Here is an 11691-nt window from a genome sequence, read left to right on the forward strand (position 1 = left end):
CCCCTCCCGAGACATACTGACATTTTGCAAACATTGCATGCTTTGCAAGGAAAGCTGCAGAACTCATTTTGATATTATAACCTGATGCCATGTCACCCGTGACCATGTTTATGTCACTAAGTAGAAATCCTTTGCCTGGAGAGTAGACCCTAACTCTGGGGTGATGCTTTGTTTTAGGTAAATCCATTTCTGAGGGCCACCCGTGGCATGTTCCTGACAGCCCTTCCCATTCCAAGCATCACTACAAACACATGGAAGGTGACAGGACTGAGGCACCAGTCCCCACAGATGCCAGCACGCCTTTCAAATCAGACTATGTAAGTCCTGACCCCTTGGGCACGTAGCCCAGGTGCATGCGGGCATTTCCAGTCTCTCTGGATCTGTTTTGCTCATATAGTGATGGGATTTCTCTGAGGGGACTTCAGGGAGGGGATGTCACTCAGTGATAGAGCTTGCCTAGCATGACCTGAGTTCAAGTCCCAGCACCACCCAGAGAACAAGGCCCTCTGCTTGAGGTATTCCTGCTTTGACAGAACCCAGAAAATAGGCTAGATTTAAAGAAAGGTTCCAGCTGGGCAGTGGTGGCGCACGCCTTTAATCCCAGCACTTGGGAGGCAGAGGCAGGCGGATCTCTGAGTTCGAGGCCAGCCAGGGCTACACAGAGAAACCCTATCTTGAAAAACAAAAATACAAAACAAACAAACAAAAAAAAGTGGATCTTTCCACTTCAGAAAAGAAAAGAAAAGGAAAAAAAAGAAAGAAAGGAAGAGTTTCCAGCCCCAAATTTGTGTGCTGATATTAAGGTGATGAAGATAATGACAGAACTATTTCTGTTAGCGGCAATTATCCAAATAAATAACAGAGCCTTCCCGAGCCGCCTCCTGCCTCTCAAATCTGTGCTATATTTGCTTGCTGACTGCGTGTCAGAAAACAACAGGACTTCATCATAATCTGAATTGGTGGCGATGAGACATGGGTGTGGTTCCCAAGCCTGACAGTGAACCTGCCTCGTACATTAGGATTAACGTGTGTACAGGGAGGAGGCCCTTAGGGTAGTCCTTACTAATTCTGTATTGGGGTGCTTATTATAACAACTACGCCTGCACCTCTTAGTTGCATGAGTTCTTGGAGTGCTGGTGAAGGCGCAGCTGGAGACGGCATGAGGTTAAAGGGTGGCTAGAGACTGCTCAGAGCAGTCACAGTAAGGGAGTTGAGGTTAAAATGTCGTTTGCAGTGTAGTGACACAGGCATCTTTCAGAGTAGGCAAGGCAAGAGGAGGTGAAGGGCCAGTGGGTTTAGCCAGCGTGCCCTCTGTGTCTAACGGTGACAGTTACTATGTAGCTGAGGACAGTTCTGCCTTCAGCTGGTCAAATCTGATAGAGGTGGCTGGGCCCACTTTGGAATTCCTCCTCTTGCTTAGCTGTCGGCTACCACTTTTACTGTCTCCATTGGTGCTGCAGCCTAAGACTGTGGAAGGAAACCCCACCAGCCCGGGAACCCTCTCCCTATGCAATGGTTCGGCTTCTCCCAGCATTAGGCTTGTGTTCCTCACCCGCCCAAGTTCAACAGCTCAGCTTGTCTACTGGCTGTGAAACCACACCTGTTACCGGAGATACAAAGTCTCATTTCTAAGAGAGATCAATTTATTTTTGCAAAGGCCTGAATAGACCAATCAGCTCTGAGGGAGCAGAAGAGTCACTGTGTACATGAAAGGATAAATGCTTGATAATGAATGACCTAGAGAGGCAGAGGATCCAGTGTTTCCCGTTCACAGTGAGGAAAATGCTGAACACCTCGACTGGGTGATACGGAGGGGTGGGAACACTGTAAAACAGCTCGGGAGTGTAAAAGTGCTACCATAGGAGCTGTCTCATACGATCAGAGGTCACCTCTGACTTTCCCATCATTGGTGTAGATACCCTTAGGAAGGATATAGAAACAGGCCACTTCACTCCCATCATTGACGTACCATCTGTTTCCTTGGCTGTTGCTGGCTTTCTGCCCTCAGCCGCTTCCTTAACAATCTTGCCGGGTATGCTGACGAGCGTGTTACTCATCGGTCACCTGTTGTTGGGAATTGTTCACAGAACCTAGATGATCTTCAATTGTCTTTAGGATTGTACAAAAATAACCTAAAGATTGGCTCGTTCCAGGTAAAGCTGCTATTACGTCAAGGCACCGATGACAGCAAAGAAGGCTTAAAGGAGGCTCAGCAGGAAGATGAGCAGCTGGCCACTTTAACGGGACAGCAGCCAGGTACCAAAAAGGGGCAGCTGTTAGGATATGTGGAGCTTGGTGTCTGGGCCTAGGTGTTTCCTTCAGCTATCACTTGATAATACAACATTAACTAGGGATCAAGCAATGGCGGAATTTGCCAAGACTGCTGAACCTTCCCCACAACAGCCTCAATTAGTTTGGAATGAGTCAATTTGTGTTTAGGAATGAGTCCCGAGCTATCTTGTTTTAAATTGGATTTTTTTTCCCTTGTAGTGCTGGGGTTAGGCTTGGTAGACAAGTGTCCTACACAGCTGCATCCCTGACCCTTTGGAAACCGTTCTTTACACAATGAGTGACAAAGGATCCCCATAAGATGAAATGCATGTTTTTTGTTTTGTTTTGTTTGTTTGTTTTGAGCTGATCACCTCGTGCTGATCTCTATGAATCAGAACAGCAACGCTACCTAAAATACCAAGCCAGAGGCCAGAATACCTATTGGCCACGGGTTGGGTTTCCTTGGCCTCTGTCCCCACTGCCTTCCAGCCTTTGTGGGAGTGGAGGGATGGGCCTTGGATCAGAACTTGGAGACTCCTGACAGAGAACTCTGGCTCCTCCACGGAGCATCCTTGACTTCCCTTTACGAAGCTGACTGACCGCTCATGGCTGAGATCCGCTTGCACTGTTGCTTGCTTTAATCGGCAGCTTTGGATTCCAGGTGCCTTCGACAGGTGGGAGCTGATCCAGGCGCAGGAGCTTCACAGCAAGCTCAGGCTCAAACAGACCGTGCAGCAGCTCAAGTCTGACATCGGCAGCATCGCTGCTTGGCTTGGGAAAACTGAGGCCGAGCTGGAAGCTCTGAAGTTGGCCGAGCCTCCCTCTGACATCCAGGAAATAGCGCTCAGGGTGAAGAGACTGCAAGTGAGTGGAGCCATGGGTGGAGGGGGGAAGGGGGTGTTCAGCATAGGCTCGCAGGGTTAGCATTGTGCTGCTGGACAAACAGGTCAGACCTGGGCTTAAAGTGGCTTTTACCTCAGTAAGGACCAAGACACGGGTTTCTCTTTTTCACATGAGAGAATGTCTACAGAAAATCCCCAAACCTAGAAGAGCACAGTAGAGATATGACTCAGGTCCTCGGGGCTGGAAAGATCTGGACTGTAGATTTAGGTGTGGTAGCCATCGTCAGGCAGGGTAAAGCCAACCTTCTGAGGTTGTATGTGGTATGTGGTAGTTCTACATGAGACCAGCAGTGGAGTCTTCCTGGGAAGGGTTCAGATCAGCTCATTGACTGAGGAATCCTGTGGTCTGACTACTGTGACTACGCTGTGTTACAATTAAAGACGTGTTGTTACTCATATGATCAGCCCCTAGGCCTCAGGAGCACCAGCCCAGGGTGCAGGGGAGGGGCAGGCAGCTTGAGCCCTGCATTTTGGGGGTCCCCTGAGCAGATAAGTCTGAGGTCCTGAAACCCAAGACAGGAGTCTTGAGGGTGTCCAGTTTCTCTCCAGGTCTGTGCTTTCCCACTGTGGATACAGAGGTTACCATTTCTCCTAGAGGAGTGGTGTTTCTAGGGCTCCTAGGGGCAAGTACAAGATAGCTACCTAGTCTTTATCTGGAAAAGTTTTAGTCTTACCTAGAACTATCCCTAAGCCAGTGACAGAGAAGGGACTGTGGAGGTCAGCAGGCTCTCTCCATGCCTCCGGTCAAGCCTGTCAGAGGCAGGCCTCTGGTTCCCCAACCCTGCCGGCCAGCCAAGCTCACTAACCTTGTAAGGCAAGCTCCCTCAGCTGATGTTTCTCAGCCACTCACGGGCGAGCTCGCGCTCGACCTGGTGCCCACTGCTCGGAGAAGTGTGGAGGAGGTCTGTCCCTTACAGGTATTCAAAACGAGCCCCTCTTCCCTGGTGTCCGAAGCCCTAACCTGATCTCTTCCCTAGGAGATACTAAAAGCCTTCGATACCTACAAGGCCTTGATGGTCTCCGTCAATGTGAGCCACAAGGAATATCTGCCAAGCCAGAGCCCCGAAGCCACAGAACTCCAAAATAGACTCCATCAGCTGAGCCTGTCCTGGGACTCGGTCCAGGGCGTATTGGACAGCTGGCGAGGAGACTTACGGCAGTCACTCATGCAGTGCCAGGTAAGTTGACTCAGCCCAGGGCCCTGTCCCGGCAGCAGCCTGGCCCATACGCTAGGAACTGCAGATATTTTTACCATCCCCAGGCTGGCTTAAGCTAGGAAGTAATCAAGTTTCCCTTCCCATCCCTATGCCATTAAAATGACCCCGTGTTTACCTAGCATTTCCAGGACTGTTGCCCATACCCACCCTGGGAGTAAGGGTTGCAGCAATCATGCCACCTGGTTGAGGGAACTGCCTCTGTCTGTCCTTTTGTCAGAGAGAATCATAGGCCTAGCCCTGAATACGGGAGCAGTTTGATACTTAGAGCAATTCCCTGAAACTCTGGGACATCAGCACTCCCCTCTGAGACCTGAGCCTGACTCTAGGGCTCATTTTTAGGACTGAACAATGTGATGTGTTTAATGCTGGCCTACTACCCAACCCACATGAGTGTGAGCATGCATTAGCTCTCCACCACCGCTTAGCTCTGAGTCCATCTTTAGGAACATGAGCCCATCACGGCCTGTCATGTGGGGTGGGATCCCACAACCATTGCATCTAGAAAGTGGATTAAATATTTGGTCTTCACACGCCCTCCCCGCCTCCCCCACTGCTGGTATCAGTTTATAGCTGATGCCTCCCTCTTCCTCCCTGCCTTTTTCTTTCCTTGGTTGAGCCCCTGGCCTGTCACTGAAATCTGGTCCTTTGCTTACTGACTAGTGGAGATGTACGAGCAAGCTCCTTCTGGGCACTCCCGCCCTCAGTCGTGTGTGTGTGTGTGTGTGTGTGTGCTGCTCTCAGCACCCCCCAAGCACGGGGCTCTCACAAGTGTTGTTTCTTGAAGGACTTTCACCAGCTGAGTCAAGACTTGCTCCTGTGGCTAGCGACAGCAGAGAGCCGCAGGCAGAAGGCGCATGTCACCAGCCCAGAGGCCGACCGCCAGGTCCTCCTGGAGTGTCAGAAAGACCTAATGGTAAGTCTCCTCCACAGGCCCACCAGCCACTGTCTGCCTCCATGGGTCAAGGTCCTCCTTGGTGGTTTCATCCAGTGCTCTGGGCACTGTTGGTGGCTGTGACTCATGGGCTCTTTCAGAGAGGTGAGAAGCCAGAGCCAGATGCTTTTAAGAATAAAGGGACATCGGTGTATTAAAGGTACTTTCTTGAAAGTCAAGGCCACTGAGGCATGTTTTTTCCATGGATATCCGGTGGCCTTACACTCCTACACATACCCAGATTTGGGGGTACTTGAGTCCACCAAGTAAAATCTTTATTTTGTCTGTGCATATTTAAATATTTATGCATATATTTGCATATAATCTACACAAATCCTGCCATGCATCTTGAATCCTTTCTTGATTAGTTACAATCCTTAGTATAATATAAATGAGTTATATAAATGCTATATAAATTTCTGTTATGCCACACTTAAGGAATAATAACGAGAGCATTCACGTATTCAGAACAGTGGTAATTCTTTGTTGTGTTTTTTTGATCCATGGCTGATAGACTCTGAGTACAGGGCCCACGGGCACAGAGGGCTGACTGTAATGTTCACCTGGTCATGGGAGGGAGGACATATTGCCCAAGATGAGCTGCATGTGTTATCTATATTCATAGTAGGAATGTCTTATTTTCTGAAGGTAACCGTGTCTTTATAGACTATTTTTCACTAATAAGCCAACCTAAGACCTCTACATTCTCACATGTCTCAGAGGTGACTTATTTTTACCTATAAGCTTACATGTAGTTTCATTTTCAGTATTTTATATTTAAAATTGCTGGGATTGCTTTTATAAAATTCTATACTAAAATCCCTGTAGAGTTCCACTCCCTATATCACAGTGCCCAAGAGAACTTCTCTCCATGAGTGGGTATCTTCCACCTCCGTACCTCAGGTGGCTACCAAGGGATTGGAATGTTCTTGAAACCGATTTCTTCTTTTAATTTGAATGGAACATAGCAAGAAGACAGCCCTTAAGTGACTGGCCCGGTGCACCCACCAGGTAGCTAAGTGGCATGCTCCATCTAACAGGTCTGGGTGAACTGACTGGCCTCAGTTTCTCTGCCCTAGAGTATAAGGGTCTGGGCTTTTCATAGCATACTCCTTCCCTTCCTCCCTCAAATTTCTCAACATCAAAGTATCTTTAGAGTTCAAGGGGGTTAAAAACAGGGACTGGGCACAACCTGTTCAGCCGCTCTCTGAATAGTGCAAAGCTATTTGGTATCAACGATCCAAAGTAAGTTCCGGGATTGAGCTGCGCCTACTATTCCTCCCAAAACACAGAAAGCTGCACCGCCCGCCCTCCCCTTGACAACTGTCTTACACCATTTTGCTCTCAGCGCCTAGAAAAGGAGTTGGTAGCCCGTCAGCCTCAAGTCAGCTCCTTGCGGGAGATTTCCTCCAGCCTTCTGGTGAAGGGGCAAGGAGAAGACTACATTGAGGCCGAAGAGAAGGTCCACGTGATCGAGAAGAAACTCAAGCAACTGCAAGAGCAAGTGGCTCAAGATCTGATGTCCTTGCAGAGAAGCCTGGTGAGTCAGGCCCCTTGCCAAGTGGCCAGGGTACCTCAGAAGAGGCAGGTGGGGTATCTGTCAGCAGGAAGATGTGAGGTGGTACCCGTCATCTTTTCTACCTTCGTGCTGGATACAAGCCTTCACTTTCTCTCAGGACTATTCATGTCTCCTTCCTAATTATCCTCTAATCTGTTGAGCTTCAGTTCTGTTGAAAATGTGCTATAACTCAATGAGCTGGGGCAGTCCCGAGTCCATCAGTGATGGACGGAGCCTCACAGCCAATTGGGATTGTGGGTTTCCAGTGCTTTGGCTATATGACCTTTTGTCTGAGAAAGTGTGTCTTTTACATGGGAGGAGAGGGTAAATTAGAAGGAATTAAGGTAGGATGGGAACAAGCTACTCCTTTAAGGGTTCACGAAGCACAGTGCAGGCGGCTCCCTACAACTTGGTTTTGCCCTAAACTGAACAACTGGGTGTGGCTTTCAGGATCCGGATGCTTCTCTAACCAGCTTTGATGAGGTGGACTCAGGAGAACAGCTCCCAGCAGCCTTTGCAAAGGTCAGTGCCCTTCCTCCCTTAAAACATACCCAACATGGCTCTCAGCATCAGTAAGATGGCAGAATTGTGAGAGTCCAAGGCCCCGCTGGACCTTCTGTGGTAGCACAAATCTATTTCAACCAATCGTCTGGCCAAAAGAAATTCTAACGTTTTTAATAACGATTATTTTTTGAGTGTGTCTATACAGACATGCCACTGTCTGCATATGGAGGTCAGAGAAGGACTTGGTAGGACTCGGGTCTCACCTTCTATCACTTGCTTCATCAGGCTCGGCAGAAAGTGCCTTTAATTGCTAAGCTATCTCTCTGGCCCTTTAAAATGATTATTAAAAAATGATTTTTTTTAAAAGACTTGACTTAAAAGGCTCTCTCCTGGTGAGGTAGTGTTCTTTGAGGTCACAGTAGATTGTAGGTGAGGGCCTCTGTTGAGGGATTTCCTCATGTCTCCAGTAAATCAGGTCGGTACATTGAAATATGAAAATCTTGATGGCTTAACAGACCTATCTAATCACTCCTTAGGTCATCAAGTGGAATCACATGTGGTGTAACTCTAGTCCCAAAAGTGTGGCGGGAAAGTGACCTAAGAGGGTGGGGGAGGAGTGGCTAACCCAAGGAAGGACACATGGCATAATGGGCTTCTTTGTTCCAGCAGTTTGGAGTGGAAGAGGAAGAGGAGGAGGAGGAGACAGACAGCAGGTAATGAGACTGTAGTGCCCAGTGACTTCCTGTGGGCTCCTGTGGAGAGGACGGAGCCCCTCTTCCAGAAGTGCACCCCAGCTGTCTGAGTTACTTTTCTATCACTGCGACAAAACACACTGACAAAGCAATGGAAGCAAAGGCGTTTATTGTGGCTCCCAGTGCCAGGGGTACAGTCGGTCCATCATGGCAGGGAAATCACTACAGCAGAGCTTGAGGCAGCTGGTCACAGTGTTCCCACAGCCGAGAAGCAGCAAGGGACAATGGCTGTCCTCAGCTTGCTTTCTCCTTTCTTCTCAGAGCCCCAGCCTGTGGAGTGGTGCCTCCCGCTTTTTTATTTACATTTCAAATTTTATCCCCTTTCCTGGATTCCCCTTCGAAAACCCCCTATCCCATCCCCACTTCCCCTGTTCACCAACCCACCCACTCTTGGCATTCCCCTACACTGGGGTATTGAGCCTTCACAGGACCAAGGGCCTCTCCTCCCACTGATGACCAACTAGGGCATCCTCTACTACATATGCAGCTGGAGCCATGAGTCCCACCATGTGTTTTTCTTTGGTTGGTGGTTTAGTCCCTGGGACCTCTAGGGATACTGGTTGGTTCGTATTGTTGTTCCTCCTATGGGGCTGTAAGCTCCTTCGGTCCTTTCTCTAGCTCCTCCATTGGGGACCTTGTGCTCCAGGTTAGCCTAATCTAGAAAATCCCTCACCGCCATGCCCAAAGGCTTATCTCCTATATGAATCTATACCTTATCAATTTAAGTGTTAATCAGCCATCACCCCAGCTGCCAGCTTATTTGAGCCTCACATCCCAGAGCCCTGATTTCTTTCCCTAAGCATATAGTCAGATGATGGTGAGTGTACCTTAAGAACCTTCCTGATGAGTGCCCCCCACCTCTCTGTTGTCAGGATGCCCCACCTCGACAGCCCCGGCAGCTCCCAGCCGAGACGCTCCTTCCTCTCAAGGGTGATCAGGGCAGCGCTACCGTTGCAGCTGCTTCTGCTGCTGCTGCTGCTCCTGGCCTGCCTGCTACCTGCCTCTGAAGATGACTACAGCTGCACCCAGGCCAACAACTTTGCCCGATCCTTCTACCCCATGCTGCGGTACACCAACGGGCCACCTCCCACCTAGAAGGTTCCACCAGCTGCAGTGCCATGGCCGACAGCCTGTTGACCACAAGTGCTCAGCTCGTGGGATCAGACTAACCCCGGAGTGACTTTGCCTTGACAAGGTCCAGGGACTCCCTCCTCTTGTCCAAGTGGACTCTGGGAGCCCAGGACAACTCAGACAAGATGTCCTTCTGCTGGAACAGAGAATCAAGCACAGCAGGACCTGGCATTCAGATAAAGTTACCAGATGGGTTCAGAGAACTCCGGAAAGGGGTGGGGGCGGGGCCTCTGGAAGAGCCACACACTGTGGAAAACAGTTATTGTAGCACAGCTCATAAGGCCCATGAACAATGGTGTTCAGCACGTAAATGACCTATATCCAAGAAGCTAGTGGGCCCCCTACCTTATTTAGTAATGGTTCGGAAATTCCTGTGCACTGAGCTGATTGGTTGATTCAAACACATTTTAAATATTTAGAATCAGTTTTCCTCCAATCAGCTAGTAGTCTATACTTCCCAGGTTATAAACCAAAACCTCCCATTCAGCACCCGGGTCAGCTCTTTTTACATTGCTTTAAAAATTTCTAAGGAAATTTTATTGCATGGATGTCGTTATTTGTGCATATTTTTTAACAATGCTGAATCTGTATGTATAATGTAAACTTTGATTTAAAAAAAAACAGATTTTAGCCTGAGCTTTTGACTCATGTACAGTAAATGCCAAACTACAGACTTGATAGGGATGTTTTTATAATTTAATTTTTTAAGACTTTTCATGTTTAAAGAGATACTTCAGGTCTGGTTGAGCTGTTTGGCCACCAGGGGTTGGTAAAGAAACTTGGAACTATTTGTGATATGTCAACTCAGATGTTTCTCATTAAAAAAAAAAAAAAAAAAAAAAAAAAGCCCTGCTTGTGTATTGGACTCTTTTAGAAAGCAGATCAGTGGTGCACTTGGTCTCCCAAATATAACAAATATCTTAGACTCACCTGGTCCCAGCCCATGGCTACCATGGACCCTACAGCTGCCACCTGTGGTACAGACCCAGCCAGGTAGGTAGGCTGACTGTGTTCTCTGTCCCTCACACTGCCCCCTCCTCTCTGTCTCCCTGAGACTCAGCTGATCCCAGGAAGGCTGTAGCCATCACATGTCATGTAGACACATAGGAAACCTGCACTTTCCTTCCTAGCGTCCATTTGGGTCACCCAAGTCCTCTGGCTGCTTGCCAGGGACGGCCTCCTCCTCCTAGCCTGTCTCTCCTCCCTCCAGGACTCACCAGATCCCAACACAATAGCCACCAGGGACTATTCAATCACCACCTATATACCCCACTGTCCAGAGTCCTGCCAGCTATCCTCCGCAGCCTTAAGACCCAGGACTAGTCAGTCCCTACTGCCAGGTGAAACTTGTTCTAGAGCTGAAGACAATGCCAGACTAGCAGAGAAACAAGACCTGGAGAGAGGCTATATCTCCATTTACCAAACAAAATGGTTCCCAGTGCTGCTGTGCATTTGCATCCTGAACACTAAATACCTCTGCTGAAAGATGAAGACTTGAATAAAAGAAAATCTTCAACCAGTCTGGAGAGATGGGTCAGTGGTTAGGAGCACTGGCTGCTCTTCTGATGGTCTTGAGTTCAATTCCCAGGACCCACATCCCAGCTCACCACCATCTACAATAGGATCTGATGCCCTCTTCTGATATGCAGATGTAGAATCAGATGGAACACTCACATACATAAAAATAAATACACTTTTAAAAAACAACCCTCACCCAACAAATTCCAGATGTACAAATCCCACAGTTATGGCCCCTAATGAAAATGACATAGAAGAACTTAAATAATCCAAAGAGTGACTGTAACTATAGTCAAACAACTCAAGACAGAGACAAAATAAAGGAGCTAGTCTAAATAGTTTTGAGTTTTTTTAAGACAATTCAGATGGAAATGTTAGAAATGAAATTTTCAATAAACCATGTAACAGCCTCAGTGGGAAGCCAGAATGGGAACAGAATGGATTGTGTCAAAAACAGACAGGGATGAAAGACAAAGGAATTGGATCTTTCAGTGAAGATCAAGAGAAATTTAATAATAACAATAACATGCAGCATGGAAAAGTTTTGGAACCTCATAAAAAGGCATAATCCTGGGCATGGGAGGAGAAGAAGGTATAATGAAGGCCTAGAAAACCTATTCACAGATATCATAGAAGAAAATCCCCCAAACCTAAGGAAAAGGATTCCTGAGGATGCTAAATAGGTAAGATGGGAAAAGGAATTTTCCACAGTGTATTATAGTTAAAATATTAAAAATGCAAAATATGAAAAAGGGCTTTGGAGCTCCAAGAGAGGGAAGGTCAAGTCACTTACAAAGCCATGTGGGTCACAATAACCACTGATTAGTTTACAGACCTTTAAAGGGCCTGAAAAGCTGTATTCCAAATCCTGAAAGAGCCTAACTGTTACACCTAGCAAAGCCATCTA

The 11691-nt window shown here is 47.8% G+C and overlaps 1 protein-coding gene across 1 annotated transcript in view; it reads left to right on the top strand.

Moving 5' to 3' along the window:
* Positions 1-10114, top strand: part of Syne2 (spectrin repeat containing, nuclear envelope 2) — a 292611-nt gene extending 282497 nt beyond the window's left edge. The window contains exons 107-116 of the mRNA NM_001005510.2: positions 178-317; positions 2154-2256; positions 2933-3135; positions 4151-4351; positions 5175-5303; positions 6670-6861; positions 7330-7401; positions 7473-7497; positions 8060-8096; positions 9008-10114. Of these exons, the coding sequence (NP_001005510.2) occupies positions 178-317; positions 2154-2256; positions 2933-3135; positions 4151-4351; positions 5175-5303; positions 6670-6861; positions 7330-7401; positions 7473-7497; positions 8060-8096; positions 9008-9230 (1325 nt within the window). The 3' untranslated portion in view covers positions 9231-10114. The remainder of the gene's footprint in view (positions 1-177; positions 318-2153; positions 2257-2932; positions 3136-4150; positions 4352-5174; positions 5304-6669; positions 6862-7329; positions 7402-7472; positions 7498-8059; positions 8097-9007) is intronic.
* The last annotated feature ends 1577 nt before the right edge of the window (positions 10115-11691 follow it).

The sequence above is a fragment of the Mus musculus genome, chromosome 12 (assembly GCF_000001635.26).
Source record: "Mus musculus strain C57BL/6J chromosome 12, GRCm38.p6 C57BL/6J".
NCBI classification, from domain to species: Eukaryota; Metazoa; Chordata; class Mammalia; order Rodentia; family Muridae; genus Mus; species Mus musculus.